Source organism: Nothobranchius furzeri, chromosome 16 (assembly GCF_043380555.1).
Source record: "Nothobranchius furzeri strain GRZ-AD chromosome 16, NfurGRZ-RIMD1, whole genome shotgun sequence".
NCBI lineage: Eukaryota > Metazoa > Chordata > Actinopteri > Cyprinodontiformes > Nothobranchiidae > Nothobranchius > Nothobranchius furzeri.
This window is the reverse complement of record NC_091756.1, coordinates 38,454,551-38,482,473: the sequence shown is the minus strand read 5'-3', so window position 1 is coordinate 38,482,473 and position 27,923 is coordinate 38,454,551. Positions and strand designations below refer to the sequence as shown.

The window sequence follows — 27,923 nt, the reverse complement described above, 5'->3', positions numbered from 1 at the left end:
AAAAGTAAACATTTAATCTTATATTTTCTATTTTGGATGTTGAGGTTATGTTGTGGCTGAGGACAGCACATGCACAGCTTTGTACCTGTAGCAGGGGTTCCTCACAGCCTCCTTAGGTGAGATGTACATGTAAGGGGAGAGCGGCTTGTCCACAAAGGCACCGAAGCCCATGCGTAGGTTGCTGGTTGTGCGGCTCATGGCCTCAGCCAGGCCTCTGCCCAGCGTCCTTAGTCGGAACAAGTCATCGTTCATGGAGTAGGAAAGATCCATGAGGTAGTACAGGTCAACGGGGTAGTCTTCCACCTGGCGCACCTTCACCGTGAAGCGCTTGGCATCATCTGGAACATGTCATTTTCTTAGCTTTATTGATTCAAATGTCTTCTGAATTAGTTGCAGCAAACTTGCTGGTTTATGTTTTATTCATGGACCCACCTGGCCTGAGAGTGATGTGCAGCTTTTGGGGTTTTATCTGGGTAACATCTTGTGTGGCGCCTGCTGCCTTGTTGCTAAGCGGCCGGTCCTCTATCACCTGTAGTTTGCTGGTCGGAGACTCCAGAGATGGCGAAGCACAACCGGCTGCCAGCAGGTTTTTCTTTAGATCACAGCGAGATGAGCCAGAGAAGTCCTGACAGGGGTGGAAAAGGTTTCACAGAAAAACAAGTCCAGCTTGTAGATTCATCAAAACCTTTAATGGTTTAAATCTGAATTACAAAATACTGAGGAACAAATCAGACATTGAGCTTAACACTTTAATCTCTCGGGTTGGTTTTCCTGAGTTTAACAACATTACATCATTGCTTTTATAGGTTTGAATCAAAAAACATGACTTTATCCTCAGGAAATCAGTCACAGGATGTGATTTACGTAGCAGCTAATCTAAATCTGGAAAACTTTTTTAACTGTAGAAAAGAAGTTAAACTTTAAACACTTAGAATAGATCGTTTCTGGCTGATAAGATGGTCTGTGTCAGTTTGGCCAGAAAAAAAGTTCATTACTTATAAAGTGAAGCAATAAAAACGAACACTCACCTCTTGGACGCACCAGGCACAGCTGGGGTGCACGGCCAGACACTGTTTACACGTGCTGGCTCCTCTGGAGGTGCACACGTTGGAGCCTGAAACAATGAAAAGAAGAAGAATCAATCCTCCAGATCAGTTGTCTTTGAGAGAGGAAAGCCTGTTAGTGTCTTTTACTAATGTAGCGGTGTCCTTTAACTATCATTACAAATGTTTAAAATAATGCTATGCTGTCAAATGACAACAGATCCTTTTTTTCTTAAAAAAAGAGAAAAAGTTGTGCAAAATTAGCTCTTCAACTCTAATTTCACTGTTTGACACAGATCTGTAAAGGATACTCTAATGCATATAAGCTGTTTATTATATAAATACCTATATTTCTGATTGAAATTAGGTATATTTTTTTAAATTAGGATTGCACTTCTCCTGTAAAGCACACCAGCATATGTTTTAGTTAGAGGTAGTGTGTTGAATAAACCAAATCATTAGAAGTGGTGAAACAGCGGAGTTGAACGTGTAAGAAAAGGAAAAATAAAATCAGACAGCTGTCAAAAGATACTATCCTGCTTCTGAGAAGGTTAGTTTTAATATTGGGTTGATGCAAAGGAAAAATGAAATTAAATATGTGACTGAAACATCTTCAAGCGAGCATCTACCTCATTCTTCAAAAACAAGAACTCTGCAAAATGACTAAAAAGACCCCCCCCCCACACACACACACACACACATTAAAGGTAAAACCATCCCAGTGTGAGGTGTTTAGTTTAGTCACAAACTCTTGACATAAGTTAAAGACTCACCGCTTGCTGCTGCTGTCCCTGCAAGAATCAAACTGCACATGCATAACAGTCTCTGTGCCTGGAAAGCTCCCATCCTGCTGAGAGGATGCAGCCTGCCACTGAGCTGCTGTGGTGTGAGCAACACAAGGAAGGAATAACAGGAGGAAAAAAAGCATCTGTAATTCAAAAAGTCCAAATAGAGTCAAATGTCTAAAAGCCGCCCATCTACTCTCCGCCTGCAGCTGCATATTCATCCAGTTAATCGGTGGGTGGAGGAAGTTCTGTGTTTAACCCTGTGGAGATGGAGAGCAGCAGGGCGGAGCACCGTCATATAAAATAGTGAACAAAATAAAATAGTGCTTGATGCTCATTCCTTTTTAAAGTAAGTATTTCGAGTCATAAAAAAAATTCAGGTATGTAAAAAAAGTTAAAAAGGAGTAACATAAACCATGATGAAAAACTTATGAAGGTTTTTAGAAGAACTACACTGACCTCTAGTGGGCAGCAGCTGTAATGACATTATAATGACCAAATCTATTAAAGCGGCAGGGTTTACTCCTAAAGTTTTATATCAATGTTAAAACTCTCCAAAGGAAATAAACAAATCTATAAATAAATTCAGATTATGAAAATAAACAAACATTAACAGTTTACCTATTAATACAGTTGATCACCCTCTTGATAAAGTTTTCTTGCACTAATTGGATAAATGTCAGCAGGATTCCTCACTATTAGTTTATCAATAAACAGTAAGAACCACTGACTTGGTATGTTAAATAACAATATATATGGTTTTTTTTATTAGTGAAACAATGGAGGCTTCATTTTCTTCAAGACTGTAGAACAATTTGTAAATTTTCAAACTGTACTACGGAAGAGGATTAGGGCCACTAAAAAGACAAGAAAAGAAAGAAAATCTGACTTTAATCTCCGAATTCTAACTTTTTCTCTGGATTCTGATTTTATTTATAAAATTCTGATATGTTTTTTTGTAAATTGGACATGTTTCTAAGAATTCTGACTTTAATCTCAGAATTCTGACTTTTTTTAGGATTATCCTGAAAGTTTGTTTTCTGAGAAAAAAGTCAGAATTCTGAAAAATAAGTCACAATTTTTAGACTAAAGTCAGAACTCTAAGAAAAAAACCAAAATTCTTTCTTTGCTTTTTCTTTTCCAGTGGCCCTAATCCTCTTTCGTACACCTAACTGGCACCCACATGTTTTTTCCTTTTAATTTCTGATAAAATGCATATTTATGAAACAATCGGATTTTCTTGAACAAATAACAGAATGCATTCATTGCAAAATATCAGCTAACCCTGACTGACCTTTAGTCAGAAGCACATTGATCTGACAAATGTAATTTACAGATAATCTGAGGTTTGTGGAGGATGCAGTGAAATGCTTCTTTGTCCTCAGTTACACTACCATTTACAGCCACTAGAAGGCGTTTTGTAAAGGCTTGAGAGAACTCGTGAAAATAGCTGTATCATATGTATTCCTTCCCAGGTCTTGAAGTAATTTTTATTAGTATGAAGTATTATTAACTTAAACCAGAGTGAAGATGAATTAGTGAATTAGTGAATGTCTGATTGTGTGGGGTGGAAGTGGTGAAGTAAAAATGAGTGCTCCAGAGTTCTAGGAGGGAAACGGTTATCTCCCATCTCACCACCAGATCCCTCCACAGAGTTTCTGTCTGTCAGACCGCTGGAGCACAGCTGCCTTCTCTCTAGTGAACCACCACAACCCCCAGAACATTTTTCTAGGTAGATGAATCCATCTTCCCCTGTTGTGTTGACTAAAAAATAAAGAGATTGTTGGCAAACAGTGCAACTATTCAAGACTGACTAAATCAGAAAACCAGACCCGTGACCCTAACTCATCTACCTCTGACAGTGAAAAATGCCTGAGCTATTATCTGCTCAATAAAATGCTGCAGAAAACCTGATTTAACTGCAGGCTTGTGTGCTTCATCCAGTAGAGCTGGCAATGCAGCGAGATGTGAGTGGAACCAATGATTGGAGCAGAGTGCTGAATCAAACCATATGGACACAACAAAAACAGACAGACACAATGCAGCGAGAGCTGGACCCAATTTATTTAGCCTTGTTTATCAGAAAAAATGTGCAAATGGGACGGAGCGGTTTAGCCTTAGAAATGGGAGACAGGAGAGTTTATAAATGTATCTCTTTTGACTAAACTTGAACACAACATTATTTTTCAAGTCTTTATTCTATCTCCTTTCTTCACATTCATTGTATTTTATCTTCTGTACAATTTTTCTGGCCAAGTTTCAGTTTTCCTCTTGGAACACATGTCCCTGTTTCTCCAGTTTTCCTTGTAAACCCCTACATGCAGTTGCACAACATTTTCTGAGGTAAAACTCTCTTTGTCTCCAACAAGTTAGACTGAAAGCACCCTTTGCACACTCACTTTATCGTTCTGTGCGTGCATGTGTGTATGTGCTGCATATGAATTTGCATCAACCTACAACCTGTAGAAGTTTAACTGCAGCATTTTTGTCCTCAAAAGATATAGGCGCATGTGTGTGGATAATTTACCTGACTGTGTGTGTGTGTGTGTGTGTGTGTGCATGCATTTTGCAGAAACTGATCTCCAAAACCAGTCCAAAGGTGGAGAAAGAGCTTTTTTGCATTGATTCATCTGAAGCGAGTGCGCACACACACACACACACACACACACACACACACACACACACACACACACACACACACACACACACACACACACACACACACACAGCAGACACAGGGGCAGTGTGTTGACTCAAGAGTTAATGAATGGATGATTGAGGGCTGCAGGAGTTGAGGGAGGGGGGCGGCGCTGTGGAAACAGCCCCTCTTTCCCAGGAAAGCAGCATATAACTTGAGTTAGAAACAAAGAACTTGGTAGAAAACCAGAGTCTCACAGGCAGAATTAAAATTTAGATTGTGTGTGCAGAGCCTGGAGGTATTTTTTTAAATGATGAGGGGGTGATTACTTAAAGGAGAAGCATTTGAAAAGCTATTAAAGCAAATAGCATGTACTTGTCAAAGACTCAAAGGGAAAGAAAGCGAGAGAGAAGCAGCTGTTGGAGGAGGAGAGTGAAACAAAGACGGAGCAGGGGGCTGTCCTTACTTGCTCTTCACTGCTAGAACTGTATGTGCGAAGAGGCAGTGGGAGAACAGGAGCTGGAGTGGGAACAAGGGAGGAAAAGAGCAGTGAGCAGCATGTTTGGCATGTAAAGGGACGTCTGACATTGTCTCTGAGTGAGTTCTTGGTCTGTTTGTTTGTTTCCTGTGCTGCACACTCTTGGTTGTGGGGCGATGCTGCAGAGGTGGACTCTTCTCTGGCTCTTTGCTCTCCTGCTCGGGGTGATGGGACTCCCAGTGTCAGGCTCCGACTTCCAGCATCACCGATACGAGGACATGGTGCAAGCCCTGCTGGCAGTGCAAAACGAGTGCCCGTACATCACTCGCATCTACAGCATCGGGCGTAGCGTGAACGGCAGACACCTCTACGTGCTGGAGTTCAGTGATAACCCGGGTATCCACGAAGCATGTGAGTACCACCTGATTCCTCGTCTGGCTCTGCAACATGAAAGCATTTTTTCCCCATCTTAATGAGAAGTGTTATAAATAAATGTGCATACCATCAGTGATGGGGATTAGTGAGATAAACATCAAAAGGATTTCCCAAGCACAGGCTGTTTGTTTGGTCTTAGGGGTGAGAACATAGCTGGCAGGAGATTGATCAATCTGCGGGGATCCTGGTTTGGTACCAAAAAGATGGAATTCAAGCTTTCACATTCGTCCTCATGAAGCCAACTGAGAACACTGAAGAGAAAAACAGGGAGTCATTCCAACACCTCTCTGAAAAACACCAGTAAGCTGTGGAGAACCCCAAGTGAAAAAGAAAATGCAAGAAGTGAAAGAATTGTTAAAACATCTGTGTTTCATCTTCATTTTCTTTTGCCATCCAACCACTAACAACACACTGGTTGTAATTCAAAGCTGAGCAGATGACTAATAGGTTCACTTTGAGTCACTAGCACTTTAACCCTACAGCCTTGCTTGTTTTTCCTCCCTCTCCTCACCACTGAATCAGCTTCTCCTGGGTTCATTCTGACAATTGGTTGCAAATTGAGAACCATCACCTCATTATGCCTCATTTTGCTGTGGGTAATTGGTCGTATCGTATGAGATCTAGGAGATTTGATCCCTTCTGGGACCTTCTTCAGCAGCTGGCTGAAAAATAACCTGACAACTGCAAAGAATGTTTTTTTGGCTGCAGCTGAGCTTGCATTTTTTCTTCATTCTGTTAGCACACGTACGGGCTTCCTTAAGTAGAATACGAGGATGTGTGCCTGTTCTGTTGCAAGGTGACAAGGGTGAAAAACAGGAACTGTAGACTTCATGGAGGGAAGTTACCCAGGGTCTTGTGCAGGTCAAGCCTCTTTGCACCCATATGGAAATTCATATCACTGTGTGTGTGTGTGTGTGTGTGTGTGTGTGTGTGTGTGTGTGTGTGTGTGTGTGTGTGTGTGTGTGTGTGTGTGTGTGTCTGTTTGAGCTCCATGTTCAAGCCAGCACTGTTTTCTTAACTTGAGATCATTTAGCCCTGCAGGTAAAGAGAAAGAGGTGCCTATGGAGCCTGATGCAATCAAAGAAAGGGGTTAATGGATTTGGACACTCGTTTTTTCCATTCCCTTTTATCCCAGGAGCACCTCCACTCCTACCCCCTCTTTAAAAACCCAAACAACTCCAAAAATGATGTTCCACCACAAAACCACTGTCAGTAGGTAATCTGTCTTCTAGTTCCAGAGCTTGGAGGTCTCAGTCCCAGCAGCACTGCAGCAATGATTAATAAAGGGGCTCTTGGGAAGGAGGAGGGGTGGACTCTAACTAGAGGGTAAAGTTTCCAGATATTAACAAGAGGACCGAATTACCTTGTCCTAAAACAATCATTTACTCCCCTTTGTCAGAACCTTGAGTGTCGTTATCGAGACATCCTGTGTAGCATGTGTAAACATTAAACAATCACACTCTTGCAGCTAAACACTCACAATGGTCGCTGGTTTCACCTCAGACACAATGACATGTTTAAAACACTGTAAGATGTGTCAAATGTTTGAGAAATTCCCTTGAATCGCTTGAAGCAGAATAACTTAAGGTTGTGAACATTGTATGAAAAATTGATGCAGCATCAATATTACAACAGTGGCTAATGCTAAATCATTAAATATATGTCATCTTAATAAGTCAGTTGCTGTTCATGCATTTTCTGACTGAACGGCCTCACTCATTTTGTCTTTGGGCATCACAGCTCTTGTTCAAAGAGCCAGGTGAATGCCTTTAACGGTAACAACTCAGCAGTGTAGCTAGACGACGGATCAAATTTAAACTGATCAGCAACTAAAGAACTCAGAAAATGTGCACAAATCTGTTGTTTAAAGGAGCCATATTATGGCTTTTTTCTTAAGTTCAATAGTTGAAACACATTCAATACAAAACACATTCATGAAGTTCTTTGCACTAAATCCATTTCAGTACCTTCCAGAATGAGCCGTTTCAGGGCTCTGCCACTTTAAAAACACAAACTGTTGCTGGCCACGCCCACCCATACCCCACTTGGGCTGCTTTACATTGAGAAGCACTGATATCCACAAAGGGTCAGAGAATGTGCGTAGTGGTTCTATTTTAGTTTCCCCATTTGTGACATCACAACCGGGGATGTCTCATTTTAGGCATTTAATTCCTAAAACTAAACACTGACAGCAAATGGATGAACAGGGTTTTCCGGAATACATTTTTGCGTAATATGTTCCCTCTAAAGGGATAGTACTTTCAAGTGGGTTTCTTTGAAAAGGGTCTGAACAATGAAAAGTCTACCCATAGAATGTGCTTAGAAAGTTTGAAAAGAGATTCAACCACCTTAAAACCAACTCAAATCTGGAAAATTAAATGCCAGCTTGTGCAAACATGTACCCCAAGTGAATTTATCACTACATGTTTTTTTTTACATGGAATTTATGTGTGTGTGTTTTTTTAACAGTAGAAATAAGTTTATTGGCTATTGCACAATAAGCAGTAGCACTGATGACTTCCGTAAAAGCAAAGCTTCCTAAAAAGATTGAACTTTCCACCTCATAAGGTTCTTTAGAATATATTATCACATGTTCACACACTCTTTGTGACTTCCTGTTAATCTCCACATAAGGAGGGATAGTTTAAGAGTTTTTTTTTTAAATATTCACTCGGCCAGTTTGGCCCGTAACTCTCTGTTGTCCAAAAGAAGGCTCCATCCCATTTTTAAAGGGTTTTATTGTGCAAGTCACCTTAGGGCAGGGGTAGGGAACCCTGTTCCTGGACAGCCACTATCCACCACGTTTTAGAGGTTTCTCTGCATCAACACGTATGATTTTAATAATCAGGTGATTAGCCGGCTTCTGCAGAGCGTGATGAGCTGCTGAACAGGTGAATGTACTCTGTTGAAGCAGGGAAACAACTAAAACATGCTGGATAGTGGCTTTCCAGAACCAGCATTCCCTACCCTTGCTTTTGGGAACTGCTGCCTGTTTCTGTCAGGAATTTTTAAAAATGTTGCCAGAAAAAAACAAAAAATGTGAAGAATGCAAAATAGCATTTGCACAGCTGTCAGTTTTCTTGTGATTAGAGTTGTTTTCAAACACTGACAGTGGAATCGCTCTGACTATGACAAGTTGTTAGCTTGTTGATCCAATCAGAACGTTTCCCCAAACTGAGGCCACTCAAAAGGGAATGAAAAACACAACGTTTTAGAAGTGTGTGAGTTTAAGGAGTGCAGGGATTATTTTGGCTGCTTTTAAACTTTCATCCTTCCTTTCACTTCTACCTCCAGTGGAGCCTGAGTTCAAGTATGTGGGCAACATGCACGGCAACGAGGTGCTTGGCCGTGAACTCCTCATTAAGTTCTCCCAGTTCCTCTGTGAAGAGTATCGGGCCGGAAACCAGCGAATCATGAGGCTGATCCATGATACACGCATTCACATCCTGCCCTCCATGAACCCTGATGGCTACGAAGTGGCAGCCAGACAGGTAACGTAAACTCCTGACATTCTTGTGAGCTTTTTCTTTTTTTTTTTTTTTTTTTACAAGCGCCAACAGCGAATCTGAGAAGGTCTCCCTCAGGGACACTACTGACTGCTTTTCTTCTGCAATCAACCTAGCAAAAAAAAAAAAAAAAAAAGAAAGAAAATCCAGATTTCCTTGTTATTGCCAGCAGAATACGGTATGATTGTTCAAGTTCCCATGTGAAACTAAACACCTGCATGTAAGATCAGAGCAGAACATAGCTTATTTGACTCCACGGAGAAACATGTTTAGATTTGAATAGTTAGAACAAAACAGCTTCAAAATAGTTTGTGTCTGAATCAAATCCTGATTTGAGCTGTGAAGCCACAAATCAAATGCATTCTACTGTAACACAAACACACACACACACACACACACACACACACACACACACACACACACACACACACACACACACACACACACACACACACACACACACACACACACACACACACACACACACACACACACACACACACACACTTTCAGTGCATTTGAGACTGATTATACGTCCTGAAGCCAACCGCCAGTAGCACAAACACACGCAGTCCCTGTCCTCGCCACTCAGGGATGAATCCTGCACTGTAATTTGCTGCTCGACAGATGTTTTGGAGCTGCAGCATCTGGACAACAATGGCATTGCTGTTTTGTTTTCCAGCAGCTTGGATGGCATGGTGTTGGTTCAGTCTTATAATTTTGCTTTTGAGGAAAGGAACAAAACAAGCAAAACAGTCTTCGCACAAAAGTGGCCATATATTCTATGAGGTCAGTCCATTTCAGTGGATTTACACAGCTCTATGGAGCTTAAGTTGGTTTCTGTTACGGCCAGAGGGTAATTCATCATGTTTCACTACCTTACACATCTCTAATCTACCCTTCAAACATGGATTAGATTATTCTATATTAATAGCTGTATCCTTAAAACTCAGATTATTATTAGTGAAACCTTTACTTACTTTTGCGAATGTTCAATAAAGGCCCATTTCAACACTTTGAATAACCCAGAGCACCAGGACCTGAGTACTAGATGAGAGGCATTCAACATCAACTGAGCAGACATTGCTGTCATGTGGAAGGCCTCGAAAGGACAGGAACTTTAAAAAGTTTTTCAAAGTTGGGCAACATAAGAACAGTAAACTACTTTTGAACTTTAAAGCTGGAGTTTGTAGCAGAGGATCTTCAAGGAGAGGAGGCTCCCATCCTGCGAACCCCTCCCCTTCTGGTTGGAACTTAAAGCCACGCCTCCTAAAATGCACACAAATAGTCTTGTAGCGCTAACGAACAAACAATGTTGTTGATATCTTCCTGCATTGACACACCTGATTCAAACCAACACATTCTCACACCTGAAGCGGATAAAACTGACGATGGGTGACCAAGCATTTGTTTCCGACGCATTGGGACACGACGCGCGGTGCCAGAGCGTCGGTTTCCGAAGCACGCGGGAAAACGCATATTTCACCGACATTTAATCAATGACCTCTTGCTACTTAACCTTCCCCTCACCCCCATCCTAACCTTAACCCTGTTTCTCATTCTAAACTTCTCGTTAACCGTGTTTGAGATGGACGATACAACTAGAAACAATCACCAGAATGATGTCATTGAATCAGACATGGAGAAAAACAAAGGGAAAATGGCTGCAAGTTCAGCAAACTACAAATCTTCCTTCAGGAGGAAAGAACCACCATAAAGCTGGCCGGTAGCAGCTACGCTACGCTACGAGAGAGGGGATTATGTGTTGACGTCATATACGCGACATGCCCACGTCTGATTTGCAGTCATGCTAATTACAAACTCTTACAAGCTCAAAAATCTCAAATTACGTGACTGGCGTAGTCAAAACTGGGCTGCATGGTGGCGCAGTGGTTAGCACTGTTGCCTCGCAGCACGAAGGTTGCAGGTTCGAAACTCGGCTCGGCTGCGGCCTTTCTGCGTGGAGTTGCGTGTTCTCCCCATGCATGCGTGGGTTTCCTCCGGGTACTCCGGTTTCCCCCACAGATCACAACATGCCCTATAGGTTATAATTGTAAGTCGCTTTGGGTAAAAGCGTCTCCCAAATAAATAAACATAAACATAAAACACACTTCATTACTTTTAATTTAAATATGAGTACAACATATGTGCGATCCAGGGCGTAAGGCAAAGCAGATTAGAAAATAGCTGTTTTAGTCACGTAGACACATTCATTTGTTCGTTCTTCCGGGGACCCATGAGCCGACTGGAAAGGGAAGAGACTTAGGCTCCCTATTGTGTTTATGTATTGCAGAGATTTTTTAGGACAGACACTTCTTCATGCAGTCACCACCTCCACCCACTTCTCTCGTAGTTTTCACAATTAAAAGGTTTTCTGCATATCTTTCCCTCAGTCACATTTTTTTATGTTTGTATCATTGAACTCTTTCCGCGAGACGTTCAATCTGCTCTGTGTCTGACGCTCGATTTGTTCGGCATTTTTTAAATTTTTCTGAGGGGGAATTGCAGTGCTTTTGACGAAGCTTAAGGAAGTGGCATCCTGACCAGTCACAGGCTCGAGGTTGCTTTTGACGGAAAGCTAGAAAAGTGGGCTCTACTCCATCCATCCAGCCTGTTGGAGAGCCCTTTCAACAACGGATAACGGCGATGTGTGTCTCCACACCTCCGCAGATGGAGAAGAATAAACTGGGCTTTAGGGGAAATACAAACTATGAAAGATTACCAACTTTTTATTGTAGAACAAGGTCAGATGGTCACCTGTAAGCTGTTTTTAAATTACTTCAAACTTTTTAAACTACATTCCCAAGCTTTAAAAAACATTCCAGTAATATGTCCTGCTAAAGTAAAATTAGGGACCTTCACGATCAATTGGCTTTGTGTGGAGATCCAGCTATACTAACAGCTCACAATAAAACCAAATGCCTTGCTCAGAGTTCCTCAAGGGCCACGTCCAACATGTTTTAGTTGCTTCACTGCTCCAACAATTACACTTTCTTAGAAAGAATAAGGTCGGTAGGATGCTTTTAAAGATTAAAACAAAGATCCAAACATTCTATCTGATGTAGTAAAAAAGAATGAGAAGAAACAACTGACTGCAGTTGACCTCTGCAGGTTTGGGACATCATCCAATTGTTTTTTCCTCTTCTGCTTCCAAGCAAAACGAAGCCTACAAATTCCTTCCCTTCCAAGCCAAAATTCAATCATTCATGGAATATCTTGGGATAGACTACTCAGCATTTTGTATGTCAACAGGGTCCAGAGCTGAATGGCTATCTGGTTGGACGAGGGAATGCCAGGGAGATTGATCTGAACCGGAACTTTCCAGACCTGAATGCACTCATGTACTACTACGAGAAAAACAACGGACGTAACCACCACCTTCCTCTGCCGGACAACTGGGAACATCAGGTCAGTTCTCCTGCAAGGAGTCCTGCTAAACTCTGCTTCTGTATCTGTGAGTCTCTGTGCAATTATATAAATAAATTAAATGTTACAAATATGGAAGAATTTCAGTAAGATGGATGAGTGTTCTTGTGTAAGTGTGCAGAGTAACGAGTGACTTGATGATTAATCTTGGCCTCGGCTTTGCTAACGTAAAACAAGTTTGTGAGATTTGCCCGGGATCAGAGTCCCCTCCCAGCACTTTAATCTGAACAAAGGGAATCTGTCCAGAAATGTAAACACTATAGGATATCTGTTACATGTTGTGAGCTTTCATGATAAATCCTTTTGTTTGCTTGTCTTACTATAAAATCTGTAAATGCACAATGCAGGAAAAAACTGCTGACTCACTATTTTCAGCCCAGAAAACTGTCACCCACCCAAACAATGCAAAAATGCCTGTCTGCGCCTGTGTGTGTGTGTGCAGAATAAGGATAGAAAGTATTCACTGGATGAATATAGCAGAAAAAGCTTTAAAGCCACCTCTTTCATGTCGTTACATATAAAGCTCATATTAAATGTTTCACTTCAGCTAAACATTTTTGTCTTTCTGTCAGTCGTATGAGAAGCCGAGCTGACCTAACGTCTGTGTCGGAGCATCCGAGCTGTTTGCAGACGCCTCATATCTGCAGTGATTTACTACATACTCCAACAAGATCACATTTTTAATTTTTCAGCGGTGATAAACCACAGCCTTTTCTTACCATGAGGTTTTCTAAAACCCTCTCAGGGTATAAACTGACTTTTCACAAGAAACTACAGTTCAAGTTTGGAGACAAACGGCTTTGTTCTGAGTGATTAAATGGCCTTTAAAGTTTGCTTGCTTGCATATTTTAGGTCACTGAGGTGTAAAATGAACAAAAAGGGAATTTTAAAAGCATGTGCTGTCAAACGTATGCCAGAAATCTGCCAAAAGGCACATTTCAAGTATTAAGGTCAGATCCTTGGAGATATATTGACTTTATCTTTACCAGGCATGGAAAGAGCTGCTTTTCAGTATTAACTCTGTTCAGCGTTTTTCCAAATTTGCCTACATAGATGAATGTGTTTGCAAATTTAAGGTAACATACAATAAAACTCCACAAATGAGTGTCCAAATTAGTTATTTAAATCGCTGCAATGAAAAGTAGCTGCTCAGAAGTATGCAAGAACCAACAATGTCTCCAGGTTTGACCGTCTTACATTTTGATTCTGAACAGGACAAAGAGTGGTTCTGTTAGGGAAAACATACATAAATCTACATTTTCAAACTGCGGCTGAACCCATTGAACTGAGATCTAAGTTAGCCTGGCTTCACCAGACAGAAAAAGCTAAACTATGTCTGGAACTTGTCAGTTCATTTCCATTTTGAAAGGCCAAGACATGTCGAGTACACCTAAAACCAGCCAACAGGATACGTGAACATTCAGAAAATAATTGCACATGTGGACAGAATCAAACTACAGTTGGTAAAAAAAAAAAAACAAGTAAAGGGATTGGTTGATTATCTGGCCACCACTTATACCGGTACATGTTTTTTCAAAGTGGCAGTGTGCAGTTTCCTGCCTGCAGGGGGCAGTACATACATTTAAGGGTAGTTTCACACCATATCGCCATGATGACTGTCACTAGTTTAAAAAATAACATTATAGTAAATGTTACCTGTGAAGCAGAAAAATGCAAGATTGGCGTGACTCCTCAGACTTTGATGGTCCTTCAGTTAATTCCATCGAGAGAATGCAATGCCGATGCTAGTATTCTGGCGCTGTAGTTTCCGTTTCTGCTCGGCGTCCTGTGCCTGCCAGTGACGTCACCAAACTACAGCAATACCACTCATCCAAAATATATTACATCTCTTTTTTGAATCTGTTTGTTCACATATGTTTTGGAAAGAGACAGCAGTTTTGTTTTAAATTCTTGTTTTTTAATGCCTAAATGTTTTTCAACATCGTAACGTAACTTCCGTAAGTTGTACGTTCAGCCAATCATCTAGTGTGACGTCATCGACAGGCGCAGGACTCCAAGCCGGCCAGATGGAAACATGGCATCCCGCGAAGACGCTAGACCTGCGCCCTATGTACATTAGACCTTTTTCAAGGGTAATTGGTACAAAGCCGCCTATATTTCTCAACAGCTAGACATCATTTTATTCATGTTCAACAATGTTTCAATGGATATTTCCAGAGATTAAAGGTAGGGTTGGGCATCGAGCATTGATTGGAACCGAGACTAACTGTCAGTTTTTCCCTAGTCAGATCCTAGTTTTGATTCCCAAGCTGTCGACCAGAAGAGGAATCCTCGGCAAATCTCTGTGAAAAAAAAACAACGTGATCTGCAAAGTCTGATCAACGCTTTTCAGAACCGATCACACCAGCGAGTGTCAGTGAGTGTTAGGGCTGGGCAATAAATCAAAAATGTATCATTATCAAAATTTCTGACTCTCATCGAGATGTCAATAAATTTGATGATAAAAAATGAAAAGATGTTTGCAGCTTGGCAACGTTCATGTCCCTTTAAGAAACTGTACCTCTCCCGGATGACCGAGCTTCTCACCCAATATCAAAAGGAGAGCCCAACCACCCTGCAGAGAAAACTCATTTCAGCCGCTTGTATCTGCAATCTCATTCTTTCAGTCACTACCAAAAGCTTGTGACCACAGGTGAGGGTAGGAACGTAGATCAACCAGTAAATTGAGAGCTTCACCTTTTGGCTCAGCTCTCTCTTCACCACGACAGATTGGTACAATGCCTCCATCACTGCAGATGCAGCATCAATCCGCCTGTCCCTCACTCGTGAACAAGTCCCCGAGACACTTAAACTCCTCCACTTGAGGCAGGACCTCATCCCTGACCTGGAGAAGGCATTCTACCCTTTTCCAACTCAAGACCCTGGTCTCGGATTTAGAGGAGCTGATTCTCATCCCAGCTGCTTCACACTCAGCTGAGAAGTGTTTCAATGAGAGCCGGAGATCACGTTCTGATGAAGCCAACAGGATCACATCATCTGCAAAAAGCAGAGACTCAATCATTAGGCCACCAAAATAGATCCCTTCAACACCTTGGCTGCACCTAGAAATACTGTCCAAAGGCATTTTAAAGAACATTAAAGATGCACTTTAAGGAACTCTGGGCGGATCTCGTCCACCCCCGGAGCCTTGCCACCAAGGAGCTTTTTGACCACCTCAGTGACCTCGGCACCAGAGATTGGAGATCCCAACCCAAAGTCCTTGAACTCTGCTTCCTCACTGGAAGTGGTGGGATTGGGGAGGTCTTCGAAGTATTCCAACCTTCTGATCCACAACGTCTCGAGTAGAGGTCAGCAGCACACCATCCCTACTATAAACAGTGTTGGTAGCACACTGCTTTCCCCTCCTGAGGTGCAGGATGGTGGACCAGAATCTCCTCAAAGTGGTATGGAAGACCTACTCTATGGTTTCATCAAACTCCTCCCACGCCCGGGTTTTTGCGTCTGTGAGCACCACATTCCACTTGGCCTGCCAGTATCAGCTGCCTCCGCAGTCCCACAGGCCAAATAGACCTGATAGGACTCTTTCTTCAGTTTGAGGCATCCCTTGCCGTTGGTGTCCACCATCAGGTTTGGTGACTGTCACCACAACAGGCACCGACTACCCTGCGGCCACAGCTCTGACACTGGACGCTTGGAACATGGTCCACTTGGACTTAATGTCCACTGCCTTTTGGAAGTTCTGTCGGAGGTGGGAATTGAAACTTCTTCTGACAGGAGAATCTGACAGACGTTCCCAGCAGATGTTAAAGCAAAAGTGGAATTTATAAGCAAACATATTTGCATTTACATGTATGTGATCCACCCACTTTTTTTATTAGGCACAGCTGAAAACTCCGCTGCTGCAGTTAATATTTAGTTTTTATCATCTTTTGTTTGGAAAAGTTAAAAAATTACATCTTTACTTCGAGAGACACGACTGTGATGCTATTTATTCATGCAGGTCGGGACTCGACTCTCAGCCCCTGATAACATGAAGACTCATGATCCTCTATGTTACATTTAGTGATATAGGCTCATTCTCTAGAGTGTGTTTGATGGAAAAGGATTCACTTTGGACACTTTTACAAAAACAACAAAGACCCTTTTATTTAAATCTGCTTTTACCAAAAAATTTTATTATCTTATTTTTAACTCAAAATTGCTTCATTTGTTTTATGGTATTTTATAATTTTATGACTTAGTTTTTATCAGTATGATTTTAAAACATTATTATTATTATTATTATTATTATTATTATTATTACTTTATCTATGTGAAGCACTTTTTGATTATCTGTCTGTGATGAGTGCTATATAAATAACATTTACTTACTTACCTACTTTTTCTTCACCAAAATACTGATTTCTGCTCTAAAAATGGTACAAAAAGAGCAATTTAATGAATATTCAGTCAGGTCAGTTAATTTAAGTTTTGAAATTAGTTATTCAATTTAAAGAGACAATGTGTAATTTTTACCATTAATCTCTGGAAATATCCATCAATATGTAGTTGAATATTTATGAAACGATGCCCAGTTGTTGAAAAATATTGGTGGCTTCGTAACATATCAGTGGTGGGCAGTCAGGGCCAGCAAAGCCTTCTCTGCTGGCCTAAACGTACTCAAAAACGTAAATGTATTTTTTTTCCTTTGGTAAATATTTTTAAATAAAAAAAATGTTCACTGGTCTATTTTCTTTATATCCTATTATACCCACTTGGCTGCGCTGCTTCCAGTGTTAAAATACCAAGGCTGGGTGTTATCCAATCAGATTTAAGCTAGCTTGTGTTTTCAGGCAGATTAAGTCTGCCCTAGGCCTTCAGAATCAATCGAGAAGCCCACTGTCCGCTGTAAGTGAACAGAGACGAGCCAGTTGCGATAGCCAATCAGCTCACGAGTCAGCTTGGCCCGGGCCAGCTAGCTGGCCTCACGCAAAAGTTGACATGAACGCATCCTGTGATTGGATAAGCAGTAGTTAGAACTTTTCTAGCGGCATGAAGCAAAATATCTAAACTAAACACAGAGATTTGTATCTATAGGCAGCTATCGGTGTATTTTTGAACACATGATGGCTGAAAGAGGAGAAGGGACGGACTTGGTTGCAGATTAACTTGCCACACCATTTTCCAGACGGACCTTTCAAGAAAAAATGGATCTTGTGAGAACAGGTTGTCCGACTCCAATGCTAGCTGGCTTGTCCCAGCAGGGGAAAGGATTTGTTCGTCATTTTCAGGCAAGCAACTATGAACGGCACCCATGGCAAACAGCTTCAGAGAACCGCTGCAGGTTATTCTGCTGGGAACGCCTGTTGCTCGCATCAGATGGATTTGGTAGCATTAAAGCGCGTTAAAACGTACGCCAGAAACATGACCGGACAGACACGTCTTTCAGCCTTAGCCTCCATGTCCATAGAAAAGGATCCACTCATGGACCTGAAGCGCACAGATGAACTGTACAGAGCCATTGAGGTTTTCCTGAGGAAGGAAAGAAGGATGGATTTTATTTTCAAATGAGCTTGAGAGGAGGAGATCCATGCTCGACATTTATGTTGGTGAGTAGAAAGTATTTTTTAATGTTTTGTCATTTCATTTTGTTAATAATAAATGGTAACGAAATAAAATGTCTAAATGAAATTATTCTATGTGTTCTGTTTCTATGCAATTTATATTGTGTATGACGTGGTGTGTGCAGCTGCGCCAACATGTTCAATTGTTTCGCGGTGCAATTTTCTCCAAAACAAATGCAAATAATGTGTTTGCTTTACTTATTTATTTTTTTGTCTCATCTCTTAAACCCGTCTTTCATTTTTGAGATTTGACAGTATCCGTGGTCTTAGCTTCCTACTCTCAATTGGGAATGCGAGTTTGATTTTAAAGGCTCCGGAAATGACGTCTTGCCCAGCCACTGGTGTGTGTGTGTGTGTGTGTGTGTGTGTGTGTGTGTGTGTGTGTGTGTGTGTGTGTGTGTGTGAGAGAGGTTTCTCCAGCTGTGATGTCCTATTGATGGTATTTTAAGGTGTGTTAATTTAGATTGGACTGAATAGGAAATCACTGAAGGCCCAGGGGTGGAATGCACCGCCCGCCACTGTAACATATAACCATAAAAATTGTGTCTAAAACATATGCAAGTGGGTCTAAGGGTGTTTCTCAATGTCAAGAACCTCGCCTTGATGCCATTGGTCCCACTGTAGTTGCCTAGGAGATACGTGATCATGAATCGCCAAGGCGTGTTCCAGTCAGTTCCAATGTTCATGTGCTACTGAGGTATCAGTTATTTGTTTATCAATCGTTTAGCTAATTAATCAAGGATACATGCAAGGTGCCTTGCTGCTCTCTCTTGGTCAAACATTTCCCAGATTGCAGCACAGTATTTTCAAAAGGATGGATGAGGTGTCTGATGAGGTTTTTATCAAAAACTAACTCAATACAACAAATTCTTTTACACCCAGATTTCACAATTTCTCTCAGATACAAAGAACAGTTTTTACAACATCTAGCTTCCATCACAACATCTCACATCCACCACACCACATCTCATCATTCATATCTTGTCATGTATAAAATTTTAGTTTAGGGAAAATAATTTAATTCATTTTAAAACTGGTACACCTGACTCTGTCTGAATTAATACGAAGTGTGTTTATGGTCCCAAAAGAAGCAAAGAACCCTAGAATCTGCTGATTAAACATTCAAAGATCAATCCGATTGATATTTCATATTTAAATGGAATCATTAATATGTATTAAATGCTACAGACTATGAATCCCTGTAGCATGTTGATAGTTTTTAATTCAGCAGTTATTTCCAGTGTAATTCACAGACATCTTAAGTCCTGCTTGGTTACAGCTGCTGTGTTCAGGGTCAATGAGCTCTGATCAGCAGACTGTGTTTATTGTCCTACATACTTTTCTCAAGGAGACGCAGAACGTCTCGTCTCCAAACACAAGGTAGGATTCAGACGTGCGTGGATTGTTAGCGCTGACAGTGAAAATAAATAGCAGCCCAGCGTGGAATTTCAAGGCTTAAGACTTACGTGCTCTAGAGAGACCATCTGGTAAAAGCTGAAGCTGTGCAGAATTACATGAATAAATTAACAAAAATGGCAGTTTTGTGTTGCTTTAATTTGCATGCTGCATATTTTCTGTAGAGATGGCAACTGTGTATTCATCATGGAGAAATATTTGCTCAATTTTAAACACTAGATATGAATAGAATCTCTTACAGGAGAAACATATAATGTTCTTTTGAAATCGGATCGATCACTCTTAGTTTCACATGCAGGCTGAGCATGTTGAGGTGTTGTCTCTTAAACCAATTTCCTGCATCAGGTGCCAAAAGAAACTAGACGGGGAAACTCTCGAGTTAGAAAAAGCCACACAGATGTATATCACACTGTAAATTAGCATTCGTGAACTCACCCTTTTTGTCCCATGATGGGGAAGGCTGTTGTTGGTTTACTGTCCAGGAGAGAGCAGAGCACGTCTCGCCTAGTAGAAGCATTACTGTTAGCCAATTAGAGGTGAGGTGTCCAAATATCAGGAATAATTATGGGTAAGACTCTGAATGCTGAAGTTTGCTGACCCTCTTCTCAGGCTAACTTCTACTTCCTGAAACAGGAGTATCAGAGTTTTTTTCCACAGAAGGACTCACAAGGTGTTCACTTATTCTATCACAGCAGATGTATTGAAATAACAAGTGTATGCCCAATTTAAATACAGCTAAGTATTTCAGTAAATGCCAATAAGAGGATTGAGAGTGTGATTAAACCTTAATTTTATTTTCTTTCTAACTAAATACTCTGCAGGTTGAACCAGAGACTTTAGCGGTCATCAAATGGATGCAAAACTACAACTTTGTCCTGTCTGCCAACCTCCATGGTGGAGCCGTAGTGGCCAATTATCCCTTCGACAAGTCGCGAGACCCCCGCATCCGAGGACGGACCATGTATTCAGCAACTCCAGACGACAAGATCTTCAGGCAGGTGTGGGGCCCATTAAAAATTCCTTCCAGATGGCTAACATCTGATGTCATGGCTATCTGTGGTGTGTTTATGTAAACATGTGGATGAGTGGACCCATATGCATCTGTGTGTGATGACAGTTGGCAAGGACGTACTCATACGCTCACGGCTGGATGCACAAAGGCTGGAACTGTGGAGACTACTTTAATGAGGGGATCACCAATGGGGCCAGCTGGTACTCCTTGTCTAGAGGTATGCAAAACTCCCTCATAGTTGTCTTTACTTTGGTTTTGTTTAGGCCAGTTATAGGACATCGCTTTAATAGAAACTAAAGCACCTGATCTGACCCTTAAATAGTGTAATAGTAGAGATGCGTGTTGGCAAGAATCTGGAGATGATATATAGTTTAGCCTGTGGCGATGTATTGCACTGCTCCTTTCTTCGTTTTTATTATATATATATATAAAAAAGTATGTATCCTAAATATTTAACTTAAATTTTACAAACGCAAACATTTCAGAAAAATACATTTCAGTTACTTAAAATGTTACTTCAAATTTTATTTTAAAATGTTTTTTTTGTTTAATTCACCTGTTGATGTGTTCACAAAAAACTATATGGAGATAAAAACGTTTTTAAAATGGTGAACAGTAGAAACATATGTATTTTTTATTCTGATTATTTCTTTACTCATTAATTGTGTTACTTTCATTTTGTTTTACAATTATGTCTTCAATAAATAAGATCAATTGGGGGCGCCATTGGGGTGCGGAAAGTGTTCAAAACCCTGTCAATTTTTCACTCTTTGTTATATTGCAGCCATTTGCTGAAATAAAAAAAATATTCAAATTTTCCTCAACACAGCACCACATGTTGACAGAAACACAGAATTTTTTTAATTTCTGCAGAGTTATTAAAAAGACAAACTGAACTATCACATGCTTCTAAGTATTCAGACCATTTGCTGTGACGCTCATATTTAACTCAGGTGCTTTCCATTTCTTCTGATACTCTTTGAGATGGTCCTACCTACACCTTCATTGTAGTCCAGCTGTGTTTGATTATACTGATTGGACTTGATTAGGAAAGCTACACACCTGTCTATATAAGACCTTACAGCTCACAATCCATGTTGGAGGTCATGTTATATTACAATGCCAGAAATATCAGGCGGAAAGGAGGACGATGGTTCACACTCTTGGTCAGCTGAACGTGAGACTGGATCTTGTTCATTTATTGAGACAAAATTCAAGGAGTGACTGTTTTCAGATTTTATTTCGGTTTTTGAGAGATAAGGGTGTTTGGGAGACTTTGAGGTTTTTTTTTTTTCTCTTTCCCTGTTTGGGTTTGTTTTGAGGCTGCTGTTCCAGACCATACTCCACACTAGTTGGTGGCGGTAATGCACCATTGGTTGTTTGCCAACCGCCATTAAACCTCCAAAAGAAGAAGAAGAATCCATGTTGGAGCAAATGAGAATCATGAGGTCAAAGGACCTGCCTGAAGAGTTCAGAGACAGTCAGTATTTCTCCCTTCAGAAAAATAAAAAATTACCCAGAGGGATGTAGTTACTGTTTACAATTTGTGAGCCTATAAAGTTGCAGAGTCTGCTATGAGCTAACGCTGCAGCGCAGGCATTAGTAATTCGACACTGGCATGCAAAAAGCTCCAGAGTCGCTCAAGGAATCAAACCCTGTAAACAGGAGCAACCAAGAAGCCATGACATGTTTTTGTTTTACTCCAATATCAGAGCTCTCAAGTTGAAAGATAAGTTGAGGGAGATTTCTGAAGGAACAAAATATTGTCTTTGCTTCGGCCGCTAAAGCCCCTCTACCTCGCTCTCTTTTCCCAACTGTTTATGTTTATATTTTATTTACATCTGCCTTGCTACAAATAACCACAAATAATAACTACCTAATCCAGGGGTCGGCAACATTTTCCCATCAAAGAGCCATTATTACCTGTTCCCCACAGTAAAGAAAACACTGGGAGCCACAGCAGAGAGCTGCTTTAACCAACAGGTGGCAGCAGCCATACTGGTCGCTCGTGTACGTCAAATTTATCTTTCAGCAGAAGATAATCAATAAAACAATTTGTATACAAAGGATCCAGAAGTTGTAGCCCGTCTCTGCCTACAATATTTTGATACTGTTCACCCTGTTAGTGGTTTTACTAAGCAGGTGCCACTTTTGTCACACTTGTTTCTTTTTAAAACAAGTTTAAACTGTTCAGAATACAAATCCAGGCTCTGTCTCGTTTGATTGTTGTAATTAAACTTTGTAGGTGGAGAAAAGGATCCGACCAGTTTGTTTTTCCCTCGTTTGATAAAGGCACGGTGCTGGTGTTAATCAAGTTTAATTTTATCCCTTTGCAACAATTTTCACAAGAAAACAAAACAGTTAAATGGCAGGTTTTGTATTGACCAGAAAGTTCCAGTATTTGACCGTTTATTTTGATGGAGAAAAAATAGAAAGATTTACCCCGACGCATGCAGATGAACTGACATTTTATTTTTTAGGCACATCGCAGATGTAGCTAAATCACTCAAGAAAAGATTCCCATCTGAACATCTAAGCTGGACACTGCTCAGCACGTTCATAAGGTGCACAGCGAGCTGAAGATGTGAAGAGGGGCTTGGAGCGCGTCGCAGAACCAGAACCATGCAGGAAGATTCCTCCCATTGAAGCGAGTGTTTTCCAAACCCTGTCCCCCAGAGAGACTTGTCACTTAGAAAATGTTCCCTGATAATGAAACTTCGGTTGAATAGCGCTTGGTCATGTCTCCAATGTGGCAACACATCCATGAGCCTGTCTGAGGAAAAAGTCCAGAATCTCACATCCTCTTCAGCTCAGAAAGCGCCTATAGAGACATTTGATAACGCACAAGCGGGTGACCTGTCAACCCGGGATATCCTCACTGCTTTGTTAAGTCACAGTATGTTCCCTAACAAATCTAGAACTGAAGTTATGCTTGAATCAACAAAAAGTCACCAGTAAATAATTAAAATCTTTGTTTCCATCATTTCTTGCACTGTTGTCTTTCTTGAAGTTGTTTTGGGTATAAAATTCCTTCAGCTTCAGCAAGAAAGTTAAACTTCTCATTTTCTCATGTCTGGTTTGAATAAAGAGAAAATATTTTCATATTTTCCTGAATATTGAAAGTGATGTTTTGCCTAAGAATAAAAAAAAATGTCAAAAATCATCAAACTGTCAGGGCTTAAATGCAATTTGAGCCAGGATAACTCATAGCTGAAACAATACCCTCTTCTTTCATGTGTTAGTTGAGGTCTTGGATGTTTTTCTTCCAATGTTAAAACGTAAAGCTGCAGAGCTTTTCGTTTGAGTCATACAAGCTTTTGAATTCTTTGAAATGGATGCAAACAGCCATGGTCTCATTTAGCAGGAGCCCGTTGTGTTTATTTTAACAAGTGGTCTTGCTCCAAGAGTGGTGTTACGGTCTGTGAGGTCACATTTGAGCCGACCCTCCAAACGCTGCCTTTGTGCGTACTAGCCTTGATGAAAAATAGAACCTATTTGCAAAGGTAGAATGGCTTCATTTGGATAATAAAATCAAAGATTTGGATCAATTATAAAGATTTGCCAGTCAAAATAAAAACAAATAATGAAAATATACTCTCAAAGCAAAAAAGGGAGCCACTTAAACCGTTTTTTAGATATTCTTACTGAAATTCAACATTACAGTATACAAATAAAGACTATTATGTGTTTATCTCTGTGCACATTGTAGGCATGCAAGACTTCAACTACCTGTACACCAACTGCTTTGAGATCACTCTGGAGCTGAGCTGTGATAAGTTTCCTCCTGAATCATCGCTGCCCCGAGAATGGCTCGGCAACCGAGAAGCACTGGTTTCATACCTGGAACAGGTCAGAACACACAACTAACGCATTTTATGATCTGGATTTCGTAACAAAGTTGGTTTTCATTTGAATAAAAAATGCTTTTAACTACAATAGGCATAAAAAAATGGCCTTTTATAAACATTAAATGTGCTTTCACTGTATTAAAATTCAAAAAATTTAAACTAAAAGTCTCTAAACATGAAGTAGAAATGCATATATTTCCCACAGAGCTGTTAATATGAACTGAAGTACGAAATCCCTGCAGTCTAAAAGTAATTAATAAGGTTTCATGCTTTGGAAAGTTGGGCCCGAAATGTAATTCATGACCTGCTGTCAGGGCCAGATTAACACTTTGTTGTACCCTGGGCAACAATATTAAAGGGCCCCATCATCATGACCCCAGGATCACCATAACATGGTCACAGAATATTGTACTGTAACATGCAGTAAATATACTCAATACTTGAATGCCTGACATCACGTAACCCGCTCAGGGTAACCTTTGACCCACCTCGTGTGGACTGACCAATGAGGAGAGGGTCTTAACTTGAGGCTCTCTCTTCATTGGTCAGTCTGCATGAGACTGACTCTCAACGCTCTCAACTGACATTCAAAGTCATAGGCAGCAAAGCGTCTCTGTGCAGCGCAAAAGCCCGGGTGGACAGTTTGTTTAATATGGGGTGACCATAAAAGCAGCTGAAAACTCACTTGTTCAAGCTGGCTTTTGTACGATCTTCTTCATCACTCTCTCTTTATTCTGCTCTCCCCACCTATTACACCTTACTCAGGATCCACTGATTTCCCTCTTTCCTAGTCACTCTCTCTTTCTTAACATTTTTTAAAATCACAATTGTCAATTTTTTGCTCATTTTAAATATATTTTAACCATTTTCTAATTTTTTTAAATATTTTTACATTTTTTGTTTTTGTGAAGCGCCTCGTGATTTGAGAGGCGCTACAGAAATGATATTTTCTTCTTCTTCTTCTTCTTTTTCTTCTTCTTCTTTTTCTTCTTCTTCTTCTTCTTCTTCTTCTTCTTCTTCTTCTTCTTCTTCTTCTTCTTCTTCTTCTTCTTCTTCTTTCCATTTTCAAAAAAGAGGACAGGGGATCTGTGCCTATGACGTCACACTATGGCAACGCCACACAAACCATGTTGGGACCCATTTTTTTGTAAGAACTAAATTAATATCAGATTCTGCCAATAAAAGGGCTCTAAAACAATTCATATTTAAATATTTTGCAAATTAATTGCAAAATCTCATTGTTCTGCTTTAGTGCTGCAACAAGGTTATATTAATAAGAAATTATTTTACCTTTTGTTTGACTACAGCATTGGTAAGCTTCCTGTGCACGATTATTAAGGATGCTTGTTTCAGCTGTGAGATTAGACGATAGGATCAATGAGAAAAATAAGTTGTCAGACACTCCATGGAAACTTTCAGAGAATCCACAAATAGAGGCTTTCAAATAGTTTTGTTACTTTTTGCAAGTTTAGAAAAAAAGCAGATGAGACAGCATGTCTGATAATTTAGTTTTTCATCTGATAATATGACAACATGTCAGTAATGTCTGAGTTTTTTTTTTAAAACACTGTATGACTAATACTCCTGGAGAGGGTATGAATTACACAGAGGCTTCTGGGGAGCCCATTTTTTGGGGGGGGGGGGGGGGGGGGGTTCTGTTTTGCCTTGGCCCCCAAAATGCCTTGAAATGGCCCTGGGTGTGTGACTGAGTGTTGAAGGTGATCTGAATTGTATCAGGTGTATAAATATGACATGTGTATAACTTATTGTTTTTTACAGGTAGAAACACATAGTGGAGATAAATCTACCTACATTTTACTTTTCAACACTTTGTTTTGTTTTCTTGTTTTTATTTAACTATTTCCTGTCCTGTCTGTCTCTCATCTTCCTGCATCTCCTCTAAACTCTCCAGAAAATCTGCTGCCTGGATTCTTACTTTTTCACCTCATCAGTTACTTTTGAGCAGATCAAAGGGATCTCCTGACCGCAAAGCGGAGAGCGCGTTTCGATGCTGCGTCTGTGAGGTGAAATCACCGCAGCACAGGTGATGAGCTCCGCAGTAGCAGAGCGCTTCAAGCACAAATAAGACAGAAAATAGAGAACATGCGGACATGAACGATCGTGTGTTAATTATAGTTTTTTGGTTGGGCCACTTTGAGAATGGACCGTGCGCTGGACGCAGCTGCCTGGAGCGCTGCGCACCAACGATCATCGCTCTGCCACTCTCTGCTCAAAAGAGTCCATGAATGATGTAATATAGGAAGAAAACTTTTTTCCGGCTCCCCTGGATGTGTAGGATATCCAGCTCCCCCATAATTCGATCCCTGCTCCTGGATGAAAAACCGGACATTTTCATCAAAAGACGAACCCCCCCAGACGCCCGGACAGAGAGTGAAAAGTGGGCATGTCCTGGGAAAATAGGACGTATGATCACCCTACAGTATTTTGCTCGTGCCCTTGCTGCCCTGGGCCTAGGCCCTTTAGAGTTCATGGACCCCTGGGCTATTGCCTAGTTGCCCATTTTGTTAATCCGGCCTTGTCTGCTATGTTGATTTTATTGGAGCACATCAATAAACAGCAATATCTGCTATTTAATCTATCAACACAAATATGTTTGCCCCTTCAAACTCTGGTCATTTGTTAAAGCACACTATTGTGTAGAGTAATAGTTTGAATACTTATAGAATCATTTTTTTCAGGTGCATCACGGGTTAAAAGGCATGGTGTATGATGAGAACAACAACCCCATCAGTAAAGCTGAGATCTCGGTGGCTGGGATCAACCATGATGTCACCAGTGGTAAGACCTGCCTCTACGTTTCCTGCTGTTTATGATTTACTCAATGAAAAAAGCTGATTAAATTTGTAGTAAATAATGATATGAATGCATTATGGTTGCAATAGAAGTGCCTTTGATCCATGCTCTCTACTGTCCCCTATTGGTGAAAATGTGTAAGTACGCTTTAAAAGGAAATTGAACACTTGAGATCAATTTGGAGACACCGGGAGACATTTACTGAAATATTAGTGCAGCTCTACTGTTCACCTAATGATAAAACAACAATAGCATGTAAATGTGTTGATCCAAGGCTCATTTCCTTATGTTTAACTTCTGATGAGCTGATGATTTTTGAAGATAAATGCACTGTTTTGCACCAGAAAGAGATCTAAAAAAGTGAAATTATAATACAAATTAATTTTATAATTTACCTCCAGGAAATGATGGTGACTATTTCAGACTCCTGCTCCCAGGCACGTACACAGTGAAAGCCTCGGCTCCAGGTTACCACCCATCCACCAGCACCGTGACGGTGGGACCAGCTGAGGCCATACAGGTTTGTCTTCTGTTGTTGTTCAGGCTGAGACAAGAGCATAAAACAGCAATTATAATGAATTAGTTTTATTTTTAACACAAAAGAAGATTTTAACTGAAGTAAAGACGCTTTTGGATCAAAACCTGAGGTGTGAAATTAATGTTTGTGTGCATGGGTAAAACCTCCAATAGGTTTTCATACATTTATTTGTAATTTGTTTCCTGGCAGCTTCACTTTTACCTGAAAAAAGCTCCTAAACAAAGCCACAAAATGAAGCCTCACCACGGCAAGAAGAACCTTTCCTCTCACAAGAATCCACTCAAACTGGGCCCAAGATGAGACATCTCTCTCTCTCTCTCTCTCTCTCTCACACACACACACACACACACACACACACACACACACACACACACACACACACACACACACACACACACACACACACACACACACACACAC

General features: G+C 40.6%; 2 protein-coding genes across 3 annotated transcripts in view; one reads left to right on the top strand and one right to left on the bottom strand.

Annotated features, from left to right (window-relative positions):
• itgb3b (integrin beta 3b) overlaps positions 1-1,986 on the bottom strand; it is a 34,363-nt gene extending 32,377 nt beyond the window's left edge. For both annotated transcript variants that reach the window (XR_011516903.1, XM_015963119.3), the window contains exons 1-4: positions 1,817-1,986; positions 1,029-1,114; positions 433-625; positions 86-338 (exon numbers count right to left, since the gene is read on the bottom strand). Coding sequence is in view for 1 of the 2 variants with exons in the window: in XM_015963119.3 (XP_015818605.1) it covers positions 86-338; positions 433-625; positions 1,029-1,114; positions 1,817-1,889 (605 nt within the window). In the remaining variant the exon portion in view is untranslated. The remainder of the gene's footprint in view (positions 1-85; positions 339-432; positions 626-1,028; positions 1,115-1,816) is intronic.
• Positions 1,987-4,968: 2,982 nt separating this feature from the next.
• cpn1 (carboxypeptidase N, polypeptide 1) lies at positions 4,969-27,923 on the top strand. Its single transcript, XM_015963120.3, has 9 exons — positions 4,969-5,355; positions 8,674-8,870; positions 12,138-12,293; positions 20,113-20,289; positions 20,409-20,520; positions 24,013-24,152; positions 26,851-26,950; positions 27,367-27,485; positions 27,693-27,923. The coding sequence occupies exons 1-9, from the start codon at positions 5,121-5,123 to the stop codon at positions 27,801-27,803; spliced, it is 1,347 nt and encodes a 448-aa protein (XP_015818606.1). The 5' UTR covers positions 4,969-5,120; the 3' UTR covers positions 27,804-27,923.